Source organism: Trichomonas vaginalis, chromosome II (assembly GCF_026262505.1).
Source record: "Trichomonas vaginalis G3 chromosome II, whole genome shotgun sequence".
Lineage (NCBI taxonomy): Eukaryota > Parabasalia > Trichomonadida > Trichomonadidae > Trichomonas > Trichomonas vaginalis.
In genome coordinates, this window is record NC_067204.1 from 4,560,936 (window position 1) to 4,579,999 (window position 19,064).

The following is a 19,064-nucleotide window of genomic DNA, read 5'->3' on the forward strand; positions in this document are numbered from 1 at the left end:
ATATTATGTTTTCAGGGATACTTTAGTATTTTGTCAGGTTGACCCGTTAAGAGTTGCTGATTTACAAAATTACGTTTATGAAAAGATAACTGATGAAAATTATGAAAAGATTATGAATCATGTTATAAATATGATCGCAAATTCCAACAAATCGGACTTCCTGCCAAATTAATTACAAGCTTAGCCGCTACATCTGCTGAGGCAACAGTTGATGACGTTATTATTTCATGCACAAAGATGGAAGTTTTAGAGGATAAATGCATTACACCAGGATACGGTTTAATTGAAGAATCAGTTAAAGCAATACCACGTTTATTCAGTAAGGAAGATCCATTCATGATTCCAGCTCAACATATTGACGTTCGTTCACTAAATGGAGGTTGCATCACTCCTGAAGGTATTAGCTCAGATTTCTCATACGCTCTTCATAATGTTACAGATGTTGTGTTAGCATTTCCGAAGAATGCAATGCAAAGAACGGTTTTTAGAAAATCCAATGCTTCGAGTCTTCAGGTCACTATAGATTCCAGAAACTTCCCCGATCAAGCGATGACCACAGTGGGCGACATATTCTTTACACGTATGCTTCAAGCTTCTGATTTAGATGGAGTGAATGAATGCACAGAAGAATACGAGGACTCATTAACTAGACCACTGAATGCAGATGATGGCACGCCATTAGCTAGAACATGGAAAGACCAAACTTCATTCTTATGCACTATTCCAGTTCAACATGATGGAGCGGGTATATTCTTTGATGGATTAGAAACTTTCAACTCACAAGTTACAGTACAAGTGAAAGCTTATCCAATCATTCAGGGTGAAAATGACACTTACTGTTCAAAGGTGACAAATCCTCCTCAGGTTTGGTTTACTAGGACTACATATTGGACATGGACACCGGACGAAGGTTTGAAATATCATCCAACAGGTACACCACCACAGTATAGAAGTTCATATGATGAAATATTGATGAATAGAAATGTTTAAAATTATAAATTTATTTTTGATTAAATGGATTTAAATTCATACACTCCCTATGAAGAATTAGCAGGAGTATATAATACATACGTAGATGATATGATTAATGAAGCATTGAGTGATAATAGAAATGCTCTATTGATAACAAGACCAGTTTTAAATACTCACCCAAATTCAATATTATATAATAAATTCAATATTCATAATGGATTAAATACAATTCTTGAGATGATTTACCCCATTGGTTCAATATATACATCAATGAATTCAACAAATCCAGCTGATGTATTCGGTTTCGGTACATGGCAACAAATAACCGATCGTTTCCTCTACTGTGCTAATAGTTCAAAACAAACCGGTGGTTCAAAGAAAATTAAAGAAGCAAACCTTCCGCCGCATAAGCATACAGGAACTACAAACTTTTCTGGCGACCATATACACTCATTAAGAGACCACCCATTATACAACTCAGACTATGAAGCCGGTCATGATGTTTTATCTCCAGCTTATAACGATTCAACAAAAAAGACTTTTCGACCAACTGAACCAGGAGGAAATCATTCACACACTTTCACAACAAATCCAACAGGCTCGGGTGAAGATTACATGCCACCTTATATGACAGTATATGCATGGTTTCGCGTTCAATGAACGCTCAATGTTTGTTTCACAAACTTTAGAACGGCATAATTTAAATTTTTATTTTAGTATAAATGAAGATTCTACCATATGGTGTTATTGGAAGAGATAAAGATGGAAACCCAATATTTGATCCAAAGTTAAAATTAAAGTTACTGACAACAACTTGAAAAGTTGCTGAAACCAAAACAGGATGAAAAATGAGAAAATGAGAAAATGAGAAAATGAGAAAGAAAAAAATTTAAATTATGCAATTTTATTTTTATCATAAATGACAAAATTAATTAAGCCAACTATTTCTAAATTAATAATACCAATGAAATCATTTCATGGAGTACTTATCCCAGGTTCTTCACAATTAGCCGGGGCAAGTGTTGTGGCTCAAGGTGGAACATTAGCGAATCCATTCAAATTATTAACTAAAGATGAACTTAATAAAATGATGATAAAATAACTGATAACAAAATTTTATTTTTATATAAATGGATACCCCACAAGCTCAAAATTTACCACGAATCATACCAAGGGAGGAAATGATAAAAATGATGCAAGAACGAATTAAAAACAACAAACCACGAAAACCGAGAAGATGCGGTTATGCAGTAATGATGAAAGAAGAACCCAGAAGGGTTCGGCGTCTCGAAGAGACGTTGTCGAAGAGGAATAAAAATTAAATTTGGATTGAGTTTAAAAATTCATCTTTATTAAATTCATCTCTTCCAATCAATTTATTTATTCTATTAAATTCTTTATTTTTGCTTCACTCAGTTTAAGGATTGAACGGTAAGTTTCTAATTTTTCGATTATTTCTTTCCTCTCTTTATCGTTTTCAATTACTTTAGTTTTATTGGCATCACCCCACCGCATTGCGGCTTCTTTTTGTAATAGCATATTTTTGATTTAATTCTGTTTAGTTTCTTTTTATATTCATTATCTGGACTCTGAATCTTAATTGAATCAGGACTCTTGGCTGCTTTGTTGTCACTCATTTCTTACGAAATAAAAAAATTAAATATTATTTAAATATAATGAGTAATAAAATAAATCGGAATTTCTATTAATTTTATTGTTAACCTCAACTAATGCATTGCCGTTAATATATCTAACAAATTCAGCTATTGTGTCAAATCTTTGTCTTCTTTTTGTCATTGATTTATCAGTTTTTCCATAATCGAGATGAATCAAAACTTTATCCCCCTGTTTAAAATTCATGAGCCCCGAATTAATTTGTTCACGTTTAACATCATTTAACCTTTCCATTTGCTTTCTAATATATTCCCATTCTTTTGAAATATCATTTTTCATTTCCACTGGTTTCATGTTTATAGTTCTATGCCATGTATTATTGTAATAATATACTAACTGCTGTATGATGGAGTCATGATTTCCATCCCAGTATATCTGACCGTTAACCCCTAACGCATCTCTAAGAGTTCTCATTACCGCATCAACTATTTTATTATGAAACGTATATGGAGAGGATGAAAAGTAAAAATTAATTTGTGGGAAATAATGAATCATAGCTGCCTGAAATCCTTTATCACCATCACCCCTTATATTATCTACTCTTTCATGATCTAGTAAGTATTGAATAGCTCTTCTTGTTTCCTGTTCTGTTTTCCCTTTCACTGGAATGCAATATAAATATCTAGTGTTAATGTTAATGGCAAATAAATAAGTAACGTTTCCTTTTGAATATTCTAAATGATCTATTTCGTATGAATATGGATATGGTGCAAATGAAGGGCGACTAAATTTTTCCTTTAACGGTTGAATTTTCGGGTCAATTGGTTTATTTAATATCTTGAAATCCTTTTTAAAATATTTTTGTTTCTTTAATGTTTGAAATGGATATAATAAAGTGAATGATGAAGGATTAACTGAAGGAGGAGGTACTACCGTTGGAGGTTTTGGTGTTGTAAGTGGTTTAATTTTATCTGCTTTGATTTTGGATGATGAAGTTTTAGTTGTTGATTTTCCTTTCATTAATTCTGGATGTATTCTATTCATTTGTTTTAAATATGCTGTATATAAAGGTTTGATATACTTTCCCGCTTCGAGTTTATGTTGAAGGATGAATTCCAAAAGTTGATCTTCATTTAAAAGTCGGGCTGAATATGGTTTAACTAATGAATCATAAATTAAAGCTTGTGCATCATTTATGGTCTGAAGGACCTGGCGTTTTGCACCTTTAGCTGTTGAACATTTGCTACTTTCTCTTTTGGTGTTGTTTTCGGCTTTTTTCTTCTTTTGTTTTTGTTCCTTTGGTTTTTGCGGCTCAGGATTATATAATTTATATAATTCATCAATCTCTTCTTCTGTTAATACTTTATTTTTGAAATCTTTCAACTGTTTAAGTTGTGATTTAGTTTTTCCCTTGTATATTCATTATTTTTAATTTTGTCTTTAATTTCAGAAATTATTTTATCATGATATTTCAAAATTTCATTTTTATAATATGAATAATAATAATCCATATCATCACCCGTTATATTGTTATTATGTTTTGGAGATATGATTTTAATTCATATAATTAAGAAAATTTTGATTAAATACTAAATCATCAATTAAATTTTCTAAATCTGCGTTATCCATTTATATAAAAATAAAATAAATGTTTTAAGGGTGCCCACCTCTTTGAATCATAGTATCAAAACCATTATTTACATATTGAATCGCATCATTAACGGTTCCTCCTTCTAAAACGGTATCAAATGGTGGAGTCCAGATTTCCTGATGATGATCATAAAATCCAGCAAAATTAACCGTATTATTAGGTAAAATATGAATCTCAGCGGTATATCTTCTATCTAAATTTCAAACCTTGATTTTGTTGACGCATCAAATTATTGAAATTTCTTTCTTCAGGGGTGAATGTTCTTCTCCGTTGACGTTGTGGTGGTGGTGGTGGTGGTGGTCGTTGTTGCGGCTGTTGATGCTGTGGTGGGATTTGAAAAATTCGTTGCGGTTGATTATTTGGAATCTGAAAGTTAAAACCATTTGGTATAAATCTATTCGGTTCCTTTTGTCCCTTCTGTGGCATTTTATTAAAAATAAAATTTTAAATTGTATTAAATAAATGGCATACAACATCCATTTTCACAACATACAGCCTTAGTGTGTGCTCCTGTTAATGCAGTCTTACCGATTGTTAAGCGAGTCATTGACCCGTTTTTAAGTTGTAAATTAATATTCTGACCATCAAATATCACTTTATCATTTATTATATCCAAATAATTTTTAGGTGTTAATTGTTTATTTTGTCGTAAACTAACACCTTTCATTTTTTGTGCAATCTTTTTAAAATCACTTCCATCAATTGAACCGTTGAATGATGTATAACACTTAGGGCATAAAGCAACCATGTTATCACCTTGTTTCTCAATTGCTAAACCCAATAACTTCTTCTCATGTGCTTTTTCTTCAGCTTTATTCTTTAATTTAGGTTTAAATTTCTCATCAAAACAGAAGAAATCAAATGGTGCGAATTTGAAAATGTTTTTATCATAAAATTGTTTATCGGTAACAATTGCTTGAAATGCTTGAGTGTTAGGAAGACTTGGATCGCCAGCAATAGCCCAATAAGATGAATCAGTATCACCTTCAATGAAATGAAAACGATTAACATCCATGCATTTATACATAAAATCATAAATGAAAACCAAATACCAGTATTTAGCATTATCTAAAGTGAAGAATGCCTCTTGTAAACATGTATCACATCTATAAAATCTATCTTTAAGCATCACTTGATATGTATCCTCACCTATTTCTCTTATGTTTTTAAACTTATTTGACATACATGCAACGCGTGCCTTCTGTGCATTCATTATTTTAGTCTTTGCGTAATTTTGTGTATTCATTGCATCGTAACCATATGATCCATTAAGCGAAATCTTGCAAAATAAACTTTTTCCTTTATTTCCTTCTAATTCAGCCTTTTGTCTTTCGTTCATAAATTCGTTCGCAAATTCATTAAAGCAAGTGTTTTTCGTAAATGTTAAAATTGATTGAATATCATCGATGATAAAATGAAATCTGTCTATTAGATACCAAAGATAATAATAAGAAAATGGTTGATATTGGTTGTGTGTTGATGCTAACTGAGTTAATTTCCTCTGTTTCTGGTCAACCGGTAGATTGTTTGATTTCATGTAATTATACATAAAACTGCCAATTGTTTTTTCATCTGTGATAATATCTAAGTTTCTTATTATCGGTAAAAAGTTTATGTAATCATTAATGTATTTTTCATCAATGTGACCCTTTACTTCAGCCACGAATAAAGTATTTTTCTTCTTAATTATTCCCAGTGCTTTTGCTTTCTTTGTTGCTGTATCACAAATGATAACACCATTCAATCTTCCCGGCATATACATTTTATGGTCAGTATATTGAATGAAATCATGAGGATTAGATGAAAATGATGAAGGATATAATGAATTAAAATCAACACCAACGAAATGAGTCATGATGTTGGAAGTGTCCTCATTTGATACAGTTTTAGTTTCTGGACTATATGAAAGTTTATTAATGTGCGTGATTCCTTTAAGATTTACTCTATGTTGAACATTTGATAAACCACCAGTAATTCCATTACGGAGAATGTGATAAGCTTCAACTGAATCTAAAGTCATTGGTAAATTATTTTTTAATGTATAATTTCTTAAATTGATTCTTAAACGTTGAACATCTTCATCTTTATTTGATTTTACGACATTGCAATAACAACACATTAACTTGTAATGCATGAAAATTCGGTTCACTTCATTTTTGACACTTTACATATCGGATGTATTATCTAAGAATTATATTATAAAATAATAATTTTGTGTTTTATAAGTTTATTTGTATAAATTGATTCAAAAAAAATGGAAAGACAAGAAGTGGATCTGCCAAATGAAAATCAGTTTTTGAACTTTGTATAAGGAATTGTTGGCTATGATGTACTGATCATGAATCAGTACATCATAGCCAACAATTCCTTCCCAAACAGCGGGAAACTTTGTCTGAATAGTTTAACATTCAGACAAAGTTTCCGCTGTCAGAGAGGGAATGGAAGGGTAAGAGGTATATATTCATAATGTATACCTCTTACCCTTTCATTCCCTCGAGAAAGTTCAAAAACTTGGGTGCAATCAGTTCTGATTGCACCCAAGTTTTTGAACTTTGTATAAGGAATTGTTGGCTATGATGTACTGATCATGAATCAGTACATCATAGCCAACAATTCCTTCCCAAACAGCGGGAAACTTTGTCTGATTCCACACTAATTTTATTAATTTATCTAAACTTTTATCCTCGTCTACAATTTAATCATCAATAATTATCTCTTGTTCTATTTCACTATTATATATATATATATTTATATGATTTGATTTAAAAAAAATAAATAAATTAATAAATCATTTACTCAAATATATCAAAAGTTTTATTTTTATATATAAAGATAACTACTTTTAAAAAAATACCCTATATATTTTGCCAAGTAAACTATTTTTGTCATGTAAACTTGTCACTTTTTGTCAGAAGTGAAGTGAACCGAATTTTCATGCACAACAAACAACACATTAACTGACAATTTTCTTTGGTATGTGGTTTTTCATTATCGATTCTATCCAATGTTGGTTTATTTGCATATGTAAACGCTTTACCACACATTTTGCATTTAGATGAAAGGATTAAATCGTGATAGTATTGAAAATCATCCATTGAAACATCATTTTTAGTATCTCTTTCTGCTTTTTCATCTTGTTTCTTATATGATTCAATTTTATATTTCCAATACTTTTTCGTTAATTCAAAACTTGATTCTATCTCTTCCTCAGGATATTTTTCATTAGGATTAAAGTCTTTATATGCTAAAGCGTAACGAATCATTGAAGCATTCGATGATAAAGAAAGATTATGGAGCATATCAATTTTATAAACAAATGTTTCTTCAATAATTTTATCAATTGGGTCAATCATAATTTCAACATCTTTATTGCAATAATGAATAAAATATTCTAATCTATTCTTAAAATTTTTAGCATCATTGAGATATATTTGATAATCACTATCTGATATAGTTTCTTGAGTTAATGCTGAATAAAATGAATCTTGAGTGAATGGTTCCACTTTATATAATTCTTCTTCGTAATTTTCCCACGTGATAAATTGATAAGGGAAAAAGGATTTAACACGTGTTTTATTATTTCCGAAATCTTGAGTGAATTGATCTAATGTTCCACCCGCTATATAATTTCTGATGTCAATAAATCTTAATTCATATGGAACGTTTGTTTTCTTTACAATGATTTGCTTAAATTGTGAAGATGAACCCAGCATTGATTTTATTTTCCATTTTGCAGTGTTTAAATCACGAAGAATTAAATTTAAATCAAACTTTCCCGAATTAAAACCTATGATATTCACTTTATTGAATTCCTCATCTAGAAGTTCTTTAAATGCTTCCTTCTGTTTTTCATTTAATGTATGGGACAAAGTCCCCGCCGTTTGCGGCTTCAATAATTCATCGTATTGACTCATATTTGATTTAGCAACTAATGAACAGGTTGAAAATAAAAATTCAATCCAATCAGAAATAAAAGAATCACTCGAAGTTAAACAAAAATTCCTCGTATATGTTTTATCATTTAATTTAACCGTTGATGATACCATGAATGGTTTTAAGTAAGCGTTCAAAGTTGCACACTCAGAAAGTTGTAATTCTTCTTTAGTCTCTAATGTTTCGAAGTCAAAAGTAATATAATATCTTGTCGGTTTATAATATTTCTGCAAATTGTGAGCTAATAACCACTGATATATCTTCTGTTTCGTAATATGTGGTGCATATGGTTGCTGGGTCTTTTGCAATTGAACGTCTTGAATTAATCTTCCATTATTTTCTTTACATTTCTCACAATGCTTTAAAAATCTTCTTTGGTTTTTCCTTTCTGGACCATCACGGATAGAATAAACTTCTTCTTTACAATATGGACAAACTTTATAGCCGGTGAGTGCTTCAACGTCTGTTATTCTGTCAGCGTGAAGTTTTCCACATGGACTCTGTGTTAATAAAATATTTACTGTTTCAAATTCTGGATCTATCATTATTGAATCCACTAATGGAAAGTCTACCTTATTTATGTCCACCTCTTCTGGTTGAGGATCACAATAATAGAAATCAATATTAACATTTAACATTCTCGCTAATCTCTCACTTTCTGATGAAATGTCAAACCCTTCATATGCATCTATTGCTTCATTTAAATAGCTTCTACGAGTTTTAGGATTAACACCATCAGGAATGTTATAGAAGCGTTTAAATAACCTTCTACCTTCTGCTCTAATTTGATTATCATTCATTTTAGCTGTTCCGTTTTTGTTCATTTATGTAAGAATAAAAAATTAAAAAATAAATAAAAATAAAGTTTATTTTTAAAGCCCATAAAATGAATTAAGAACACATAAATTTTTATCATCTGCGACGTGACGAATACATTTTAATTTACTCAAGAATGCGTACCCTGATACATTAAATCTAATTCCTGTCTTATTTAATTTCACAACTTTGAAAAGGAATGTATGAATAGCTATAAAATGATGAAGAAGATGTTTTATGGGGTGCTTCCATTTTTTCTGAAATAAATGAATAAATATAATGCTTATACGTTTTCATATCTTTTATATTCTTAATAACGAATGATATAGACCTTTCAACTTCGTCTTCCTTCGGTGCTGTTCTTTCATATGAAACATTATTAGTATCTTCAACAATGAAACCGCAATCACATAAAATTTTATATGTTCCAATGGTTTCTTTTGATATTTTATCTAATAAATCAAAAACTTTATCAACACCTGTGCATTTATTTAAATAATAATTTGTGTAAATATCATGATCTTCTTTCTTAATCGTATTAGTTGCATATGTCACGTTTTTTAGTGCTTTTTTGAATTTTTCGGAATCTAAAGGTGGTGAAAATAAGATACAGGGGTATTCTTCATTATCAATAAATTGTAACTTATGTTTACGAATAAATTTAGTACCTTCTTCTGAAAGTGTTTCGTCTATTTCACCATCTAATAAATTTTGTGTTGATTCTGAGACATAATTTTTATACCTTTCTTCATGAGATTTCTGAACTTCTGATTCTGAAGCTGGGATATTCATTAAACCCTCTACTTCATTTTCATTATATTTTCAACTTCTCTTAATTCCTTAATTTTTTCATCTATTTCATCTCTTATTTTTTTCAGTCTTTCAATTTCATTGTATTCATCATCTTTAATCCGTTCTTCATAATATTCAGGAAAAACATCAGGTTCTTTAGGTTTTTCTTCTTCAGATGTGGGATATAAGAAATTTATAACATCATCTTTATTCATTTTTCCATCATAATCAAACTCATTTAATAACTCCGCGAATTTTTGACAATTTCTTAAATAATATTTATCAACCTCATAACCCGCCTCCTCTAATATATCCTTTATTTCCTCATTTGTGAATCCCAATTTTTTAACGTCGTTAGTTTTGACGCTCATTTCATACAAAATAAAAAAATAAAATAATAAACATAACTAAGTTTTAATTTTTCGTAAGACATGAATTTTTAAAGTTTATTTTTTAAAAAGGTAACTAAACTCCTTTCGCCGATCCGATTTGCCCCATATTTAAAATATAGCTTGCATATGTAGAAGAAAAGCTAATTTTGAAGTACGCCCGAAATTCACCAACAGGATTTCGAGCTACTAAAAAGGTACTTTTAAATGTGATTTTTTTATAAAAAATTAAATTTATTTTAAGATCAGACTAAAAACTAATTTTATGGAAAATCTATATCGACAAATTTATTACTTATTGGGTATATAGATTTTTTGATTATGGTGATTATGTCTGATATGCTTCCAATAAGCCAAAACACATTTCATACTGATTTCTATAAAAGGTATCTTTATTATAGAAGTGTAAGCTATATCTGTTTGTTTTTTTATTATAACAAATTCAAAATTCTCTTATAAGGACTAGATGAAATCTGTATTATTAAATCATTAGCTAAATGAAGGTTCAAATAGAAAGTAAATATCAATTTATATGATACTGAAACCAAATAGTTCTTTTAATAAAAGATAACACGCTGAAAATTATTGAGTATTTGCAAATCTCAAAAATCTATTGGTGAATTTGGCTCAACTTTTAAAATTATAACATCCATATCAAATCATAAAAGCAGACAAAAATTAAAGCCAAACCTATCGGCCAATTTTTTTTGATATTTTGATTTTTGAGGTATACTTTTAAAAGTGGATTTAAAGCACTGATGAAAAAACATTAACTTCTGTCGTTATGATTATTGATTTAGACAATAATGATTTTAATCTTTGATTATCAAAACACTAAAGTCATCTTTTTAACATTTGCTTGGTAGCATTAACTCAAGTCTAAAGTACTATTTTATGTGGCACTCTTAGAATTTTTGTATTCATTGTACACGCTGAAATAGTACCATTAAAGTTATGGCGGACTTTCAAAAAATAGTTTGGTCACCTTTTTTTAAAAAAATTTTTATTTTTTATTTCATTATGGTAGTGAATCTTTCATTCATGAAAATAATTATTTCTAATAAGGGTTTCGTTTTGCTAAAATTGTCACTTTTATAGCATATTTGTTTTTGGATGTTTTGCGAAACCAAAAAAAAACTATGATATACAATGTGTGTGTAAAGAAAATACTTTATTTACTAGTTAAAAAATCATTTGGTATTGATCAAGTTATTTTTTCTGGATAAGATATTATATGGATAATTGGATAGAAAATACAATTATATAATCTTGTACCTGGTTTAATTAAGCTAATTGTCATCAAAAACTTGTAATTTTTATGAATTTCAGATTTTCTTTTCATTACTGCTTTTCTTAATAGGTCAAGTTCTTATTTACGTTATAAAGTATGATATTTACAAATATCAAGTTATCATGTTTTTTGAGAAATTATGAGAAACAAACAAAAATGAAAAAGATAGGAATAGCAATGAATAGTGATGTGGGTATAGAAAATGTAAGAGATATGAATGCAAAGCAATCAGTATTTAGGATATTGACCATAGTAAAATATATGTTTAAACCAACTTATATTTTGGTTGTACACCACTTGTATGTGCCGGATACCATTGTGTCAAATTTTTTCTGAAATTAACTTTAAAAGTACTAAGTAAGATCATGAGATATAGCAATATATGTTTAAACCAACTTATATTTTGGTTGTACACCACTTGTATGTGCCGGATACCATTGTGTCAAATTTTTTCTGAAATTAACTTTAAAAGTACTAAGTAAGATCATGAGATATAGCAATATATGTTTAAACCAACTTATATTTTGGTTGTACACCACTTGTATGTGCCGGATACCATTGTGTCAAATTTTTTCTGAAATTAACTTTAAAAGTACTAAGTAAGATCATGAGATATAGCAATATATGTTTAAACCAACTTATATTTTGGTTGTACACCACTTGTATGTGCCGGATACCATTGTGTCAAATTTTTTCTGAAATTAACTTTAAAAGTACTAAGTACGATCATTTATTTTTGCATAATATAATGCCAATATGGTTTCTTTTGATTTTATTTCATTTATAAGCAAATCAGATTTACCCAAAAACTCCACTCCATAAGCGTTCATTTGCTAAATTAAAAAGTGACAATGGGCTAGTCTGTCCCTTTCTCGAGTGGAGTCAAAGGTCGAAATTGCTAGCTAAATGTTTTTTAGCGAAATTGCGTATTGTACGTTTTTTTCGCAAAACGAAACCCTTATTTCTAATTTCTTTTATTCTCTCGTACATACTAGATTTGAAGAATTCAGAACATTTCCCATAATCTCCTAAATGTTTTCTTATCCCTAACGTGTGCCCGTTATTATATGAAACTGAATAAACTTTATCTTTATCTTTACACCTTTCATCACTTCCAATATATTTATATCTCAGTTTTGATTTAGCATTTTCATATTCATTAACGTTTAATAATTCACAGTCTTCCTTTTTAAATTGATGTTTAAGATATTCAGGATTTAATACTCTACGTTTATATGCTCCTAACTTAGTTCTAAAGGTTTTTCTACAAAATTTAGGAATTCCATCCTCTTTAATGTCATCAATGATTTCCATTTCATTATTTTCAATTTCTTCTTCTCGTTTATGAGGTCTTTGATTATGACTCCATTGATTCCATGAAATTAAATATTCTTTATCATTATATTTATACCTCATTAGCTTATTTTGGCTTTCATATTCATTTAATAATTCACAATCTTCATTTTTAAATTGAAGTTTAACCCATTCAGGATTTAAACAATGTTTAATTAATCGCGGAATATCTGACATCATCTATATATAGCTTCTTTTATAAAAGATAAAAAATAAATTATTTTAAAATTAATGTTAATTTTTAAAATGTGTTTAGTATATAATATTTATTACTAATTTATTTAATAATGTCGCGCTTTCTTACGAATTCATGACTTAAAAAACGTAAGAAAAAATTTTTATATCATCTATATATAGAAGATGTGAAAATATACCTTCATCTATATATAGACGTAACAAAAAAAGTCACTAAACCCTTCAACATATACTACTTGTCAGATTCAATTCCAAGAAATCACATTTCATATAAAGATTTGAAGGATATTGCCTTCTATATATTTTCGTATATGCATTGAATATGAAATGTTTTAAGTCTTTCATGATTTCTAAATTGAGCAAGAAAGATCACACGAAGGAATACAAAAAAGTTAAAATTAAAAGAGTGATATTTTATAGGTAGGTTGGGATGTGATATTATTTCTTGAACTTTAATTTAATTTGTAAATCATTTTATCTGGATGAGAGCCTTTGGCTGATGAAATAAAAATTTTATGTTTAGATGCATGATGGTATTTATATACATTTATCATTTTTCTATTGCAGAGTTGATATTGAAAAACATTAACTCAAGTACAATTGTTATATAAGACCTGCATTTTTCTTAATGTGGCATTCATTTGTTAATGATTATCAAAAATATTATTGTGAATCATTATTTTCTCATAGATATTAAAGTTTGGAGATAAAATTTTAAGCCATATAGTTATCCCATGCCAGTAGATGGTTGTAATGATTATTCTCGCAAATAATACTTATTTTCAATTTGAGAGAATTTTTTGTTTTCACAAATAATTGATTTTATTCGTTGCAAAGCATCATTATAAAGATAAAATAATTTGAATTAATAATATATGAAAATAGGTGAAAACTAATGTTGAATTGAAATAAAACAATAAAAATAAAAAGTCAATCTATCAAATGCTATATAATTAATGATTATAAGTTAAAAATAATTAATAATTGAAATTTTATGTAATGATATTGAGAGCTATTGAATTTTTTGTTATTGAAATTATCAATAAATTGAAAATACAAAATAATTTAGAAAATATCGAATAAAATTATGATATTATGGCTAAACAAGGCAAATGTTATTAATAAACTTTTCACAATTCCCGATATGTATTTGAGAAAAAAACAATATATCATATAATATGAAATAATATGCTAAAAAAGAGTTGTGAGGAAATTATGGTTTTAATCAAATTATTAATTAATTTTAAAAATTGAAAACAAAAAACACATATTCAAAAAATTCAATTTAATGAACGTACTTAAACAAATAGTTTATAACTGAAAGTAAATCCATATTTTGCAATTTTTATAATTTTTATAAAAAACGATGACATTTATTTTTTATTTTAAATCACATATGGTATAAAATATCAAAAATAATTTTTGTGAATATTCAAATTAGTTCAAAATTTTCAATGCGTTACATAAATATTTTTGAATGCAGATTTATAAATTCTATCTGTAATATGGAATAAAAAATAAATCAAGTATTAATGTGAAAAATAATTAACACCCATTCAAAAAAACAAAAATGATTTCATTATTGAATTTATGAATCCAACAGATGAATCATATGCTAAGATTAAAAATATCATCATAAAAGATATTGTTGATGCTGATGAACACATGGTAGTGTATTTAGTTTATGATCCTCATTATGAAACGCACTTTGCTCTGAAAGTAATTCCTGAAAATCGTTTTCGTCAATCAGAAATCAATCTAATGAACGAAATTGATGATCCTTCAATTGTTCGAATGTATAATTACGAGCACTATGAAGGATTTATCTACATTTTATACGAATTTTGCCAAGCCTCATTATATTCCATTATCAAACAAAAGAATTACTTAGATGGTGATAATTTAATCCGCTATTCATGCGGTATTCTGAAGGCAATTCAAGCATGTCAGAATAATAAAATCGCTCATTTAGACATAAAGCCAGAAAACATACTTCTTGATGATTATGATAGGATAAAGATATGCGATTTTGGCCTTAGCATCAAATACGAAAACAAGGACACAGAACTTCACTATGGTGGCTCAATCCCATTCATTGCTCCAGAAATATTAGACATGAAGCCATATAATCCATTTAAAGCAGATATATGGTCAATAGGTGTCACATTTTTTGTTATGGCAACCGGATTTTTCCCTTGGATCGGAGCTGATGAAACAGAATTGTGTCAAAATACTTTGCACAAGAAACCACAGCTAGAACTTATTAGAAATCATGAATTTCAAAAAGTTATTGGTTGCTGTCTATCCAAAAACCCCGAAGAGAGACCAACAGTTGATCAATTACTTAATATGGCCATATTTAGGCAAAATTCTCTCTCAAATCAGGCTTTACCAACGATTCTCCCAAGATTATATAATGCTAGACCTCGTATAAAACATACCACATGTATATTCAAAACGCCAAAAAGAAATTCACTTTAATTTCGGTTATTAATCATTGTAAATTTAATTTGTTTGTTTGTTATAATAAATTTGTATATAAAGATATTTGAATCATTGATTTTTTTGTAAATGTGAGAAAATGAATGTAAAATATTGTTTTCTATTCATATGTAACTAAGTCTACTGATTTATTACAGCTAATATCAAAATATTATAATATAAAAATTTACATTTATATGAGGGAAAGAGTATTTTCGATAGTCTTCATTAAGTTATCGTTAGATATCTTAATGGTCTTGATTTCTGACAGAAGATCATCATTAATCGATAAAATCGATGAAGCCTTCCTAAAATTGCCAGTTGACAAGAGAATTGATAGCGCAAAGTTCTGTTTATTAACTCCTATAAGGGAAGCGCAAATGAAATTAACAACAGAAGGAAGAGAATATTCTGAAAAAGAATTAACATCCAAATAAACATATTTCAGCATAGATTCAAGTTTGATGGCAGGGAAGTTCACCTGTTCACAAATCTTTGGAATATCTAGGTCAAATAGTTCAATTAACCTAATTGCTTTGCTAACTTCATATTTTTGAAGCATATTTACAACAGGAGCTAGGAAATCTTCATGTGGCTTTTGGAAGTAGCCAATTCCTTGTTTTACAAGCTCACAAAACAATTTCGGATTTGATTTATTAAGAATAACTATTTGAGCTGGTTGGGATAGATTCTTGAATACAGCGAATACATCTATTGTCATCATAAACTCATCTAATTGAGAATTTTCAAATTTGGATAAACATTTTGAAAAAATCTGAGATTGTAATAGTTTGTCTCCTAAATTACAGAATCTCTTAAGTGTTAATGAGAATTTCTTGACTTGGTCTGAATATAATAAAGTATCAGCCAAAAATGTTGATAAATCTGGACAACCATCGAAATGTTCAAGCGCCATTTCAAAGTTTTCATCACTATCAACTGATGGCATCAACAAATGTGGTATAACAACCTCTTTCCTCAAAATAATTTTTCCAAATTGAATATCAGGCAAAAAGTTATAAAAACAATAGCCATCTGAGAATAAAACAGATCCATTAAACGGAAACAACGATCCATTAAACATAACAATATATTGACATGGTTTTTGAATGACCAACATGTCACTTTTTGTCACGAACCAAATTCTAGAACATCTTGTTGCTAATTGTTCTTTAGTTGTTTGGATTATTACTGATCCGTCTACATTAAAAACAACGGCCTTCGATCTCTTTGTTGCCAGAGCATCTTGTATCTGGTTTGTTACGTTCGTTGTTTTAATGTTTATGTAGATTTTTTCATCTTTTCTGGTGATGAATTTCGTATCAATGGGTTCATTGGACAATTTAATGACAGAGAACTTCGTGTTCGCGGAGAGAACGATCTTATTATTACATACATGCATTGTTAAGGCTGCATGAGATAAAGGGAACCAGCCAAGCTCATTACAATGAAAATCAAAAAATGCAACGTAATATCCGTACATGTCTTTGCTGTAGGAGACAATAACAATCGTGTCCATGATGATTGTTGAGTGCAAAACTTCCATTTGAACGACTTCTGACAATTCATTTTTTCTATACGTGGCAAAACCTTTTTTATTGCATAAAAGAAGGACGTCTTTGTATACTACGGCATTACTCAATGGGAAAAATAGCTTAGCTGTGTCATCACTTGAGATATCAAAAATTTTTTCGTTGGAAAATATGTTAAAAACAGCTCTGGGAGTAAATCCGTATTCGCATTTGAATGTTATGAACTGTATTGACTTAACTCCTTCATTTGAGACTAGAATTAGCTGTTGATTTGTTTTATCAAGACAAAATGACGTACAATCTTTAATTGAGTTGATAGTAATGTTATTTATTGATCCTGTAATGGAATTCCATATGCGTAATAATCCATTTCGATGAAAAGTAGCATATGAAGTTCCATTATTTAAAAATGTGTGGCCAATGATTTCTGACTTGGAATCTTCGACTTTAAGTATGACTGTCGAGTTCTCTTCGTATCCTTTGAGCGCGATATGAACTGAATTGTCGTTTTTTATGCATCCAGCGAATGTTGAGTTTTGATGATAGCAAATTTCAGAAATATTTGGACAATTGATACTTGTAACTTGTAATGGAGCTTTTCCTTGTATTATTTCTGGTTTAATTTGAAAATTAATCGGTCTATTATTTGCAAGTCCGTAAAGAGTATACGGTTCTTGAAACATGGGGTTCTTGATGGCACCTATTTCGGGTGGTAACTGAATTTTTTGCTTAATTTTTCTTTGTGGATCATATAAAAATATTTCGGAAGTAGATGTACAGATTCCGAGTAAATTTTTAGCAATAAATGTTGATACTATGATTTTTTCGATAGAAATTACTGTTGGTTCAAGAAATTGGCCTTCAGAATCGATTTTTTGATGGAAAATTGTTCCTGCACATGTTCCATATGCAATATTTTCCTTATCAATCCATTGAATCCAATGATTTTGTCCATATTTTTGAATAGATTCTTCATCACGCTGGTAATTTGACACAAATGGAAAGTCAATTAATGATGAATCATGGATAAATATATCATCCTTGGTGAGAAATGCAATATAATTTGAATCAAAATAAGATTTAACTGAGCAAATTCCTTCTTTTTTAAAGAGTTCGATTTCTTGATAAGGAATCGAAGTTTCCATAAAAAAAAGAAATGTTTCTTTATAAGTTATCTACCTTTAGATTAATCATACAATGACATTATATTATCTTGTTTCATATCAATTATAGATCTCATGAACAAAATTTCCTAAAGTATGGCAAAAACATGTTAGGATTAGAAAATATGCGACATTTGGAAGGAGTTACAGAGTTCACACATCTGAAATTCCTCTTTGGTTGAGAAATTTTTATAAGTAATATTGTTCTTTTATCATCTCTTCTCAATCCACTTGCATGGTTTTATTATAGGTCTAGAGAAACTTTAACCTTCATCTTGTCCATATAAGAAATAATTAATTTAATCAGTAGTATATATAGCGGGTTGTGTGACCTTTTTTGTAAACGTAAGAATTCATACAATATAGAACGATTTTGTATCATTTTTTTTAACATATGAAGTAAAAAATGTATGATTCTTACGGTTTTTATTCTTACGTTTTTGAATAAATCAAGATTTAAAAATGATACAAATTGTAAGACATTTACACTCAACCCATACATAATGAAATAAAAGAAGTTATATATAGATGATGTCAGCTAATCCGTGATAAATGAAACCAATGTTTAAATCCTGAATGAAGTCATAAATGAGTAAAAAGAAATTAGAAACTAATGATTATTTGAATTTATGAAATCAATTATTTGATTCATTCTTTCTTCAATCTCTTCTATTCTTTTTGTTAAATCATCAATTTTCATTAATGAGGTGATTCTTGATTGGGGAATAGATTTCAAACTAACCACTCCTTTTATTTTTGAAATTTTGAATCCATCAACTTTAAACATTTTATTCAATTTACATGTTGTCAATTCTTCAAATAATTTTTTATTATTAGCATAATAGTCATTAAATTCTTCAACAGATGAAAAAATTTTTATTT

General features: G+C 28.9%; 5 protein-coding genes and 1 pseudogene across 6 annotated transcripts, besides 6 other annotated features; 2 read left to right on the forward strand and 4 right to left on the reverse strand.

The window, feature by feature from the left end:
* Window positions 1-1,014: 1,014 nt before the first annotated feature.
* On the forward strand, window positions 1,015-1,632 carry TVAGG3_0486220 (keratin-associated protein family; the record flags this gene model as incomplete). Its single annotated transcript, XM_001301916.1, has 1 exon — window positions 1,015-1,632. One exon carries the CDS (start codon window positions 1,015-1,017, stop codon window positions 1,630-1,632), a length of 618 nt encoding a protein of 205 aa, XP_001301917.1.
* Window positions 1,015-3,366: a mobile genetic element.
* A 163-nt stretch (window positions 3,367-3,529) lies between these two features.
* TVAGG3_0486240 lies at window positions 3,530-4,215 on the reverse strand (annotated as a pseudogene). The gene has a single exon. A coding segment is annotated over exon 1 (686 nt).
* Window positions 4,216-4,426: 211 nt separating this feature from the next.
* On the reverse strand, window positions 4,427-4,663 carry TVAGG3_0486250 (uncharacterized protein; the record flags this gene model as incomplete). The annotated part of the gene is made up of 1 exon (XM_051236046.1): window positions 4,427-4,663. One exon carries the CDS (start codon window positions 4,661-4,663, stop codon window positions 4,427-4,429), a length of 237 nt encoding a protein of 78 aa, XP_051093870.1.
* A 169-nt stretch (window positions 4,664-4,832) lies between these two features.
* On the reverse strand, window positions 4,833-5,786 carry TVAGG3_0486260 (DNA/RNA polymerases family; the record flags this gene model as incomplete). The annotated part of the gene is made up of 1 exon (XM_051236047.1): window positions 4,833-5,786. A coding segment is annotated over one exon (954 nt), but the record flags the coding sequence as incomplete, so codon positions are not given.
* Window positions 5,787-6,428: 642 nt separating this feature from the next.
* Window positions 6,429-6,473: a mobile genetic element.
* Window positions 6,474-6,528: 55 nt separating this feature from the next.
* Window positions 6,529-6,882: a mobile genetic element.
* Window positions 6,883-9,723: 2,841 nt separating this feature from the next.
* Window positions 9,724-10,232: a mobile genetic element.
* Window positions 10,233-10,235: 3 nt separating this feature from the next.
* Window positions 10,236-11,156: a mobile genetic element.
* A 558-nt stretch (window positions 11,157-11,714) lies between these two features.
* Window positions 11,715-12,332: a mobile genetic element.
* A 2,264-nt stretch (window positions 12,333-14,596) lies between these two features.
* Window positions 14,597-15,494, forward strand: TVAGG3_0486320 (protein serine/threonine kinase protein; the record flags this gene model as incomplete). The annotated part of the gene is made up of 1 exon (XM_001301689.1): window positions 14,597-15,487. The coding sequence occupies one exon, from the start codon at window positions 14,597-14,599 to the stop codon at window positions 15,485-15,487; it is 891 nt and encodes a 296-aa protein (XP_001301690.1).
* A 140-nt stretch (window positions 15,495-15,634) lies between these two features.
* On the reverse strand, window positions 15,635-18,253 carry TVAGG3_0486330 (WD40 repeat-like family; the record flags this gene model as incomplete). The annotated part of the gene is made up of 1 exon (XM_001301690.1): window positions 15,681-18,164. One exon carries the CDS (start codon window positions 18,162-18,164, stop codon window positions 15,681-15,683), a length of 2,484 nt encoding a protein of 827 aa, XP_001301691.1.
* Window positions 18,254-19,064: the final 811 nt, after the last annotated feature.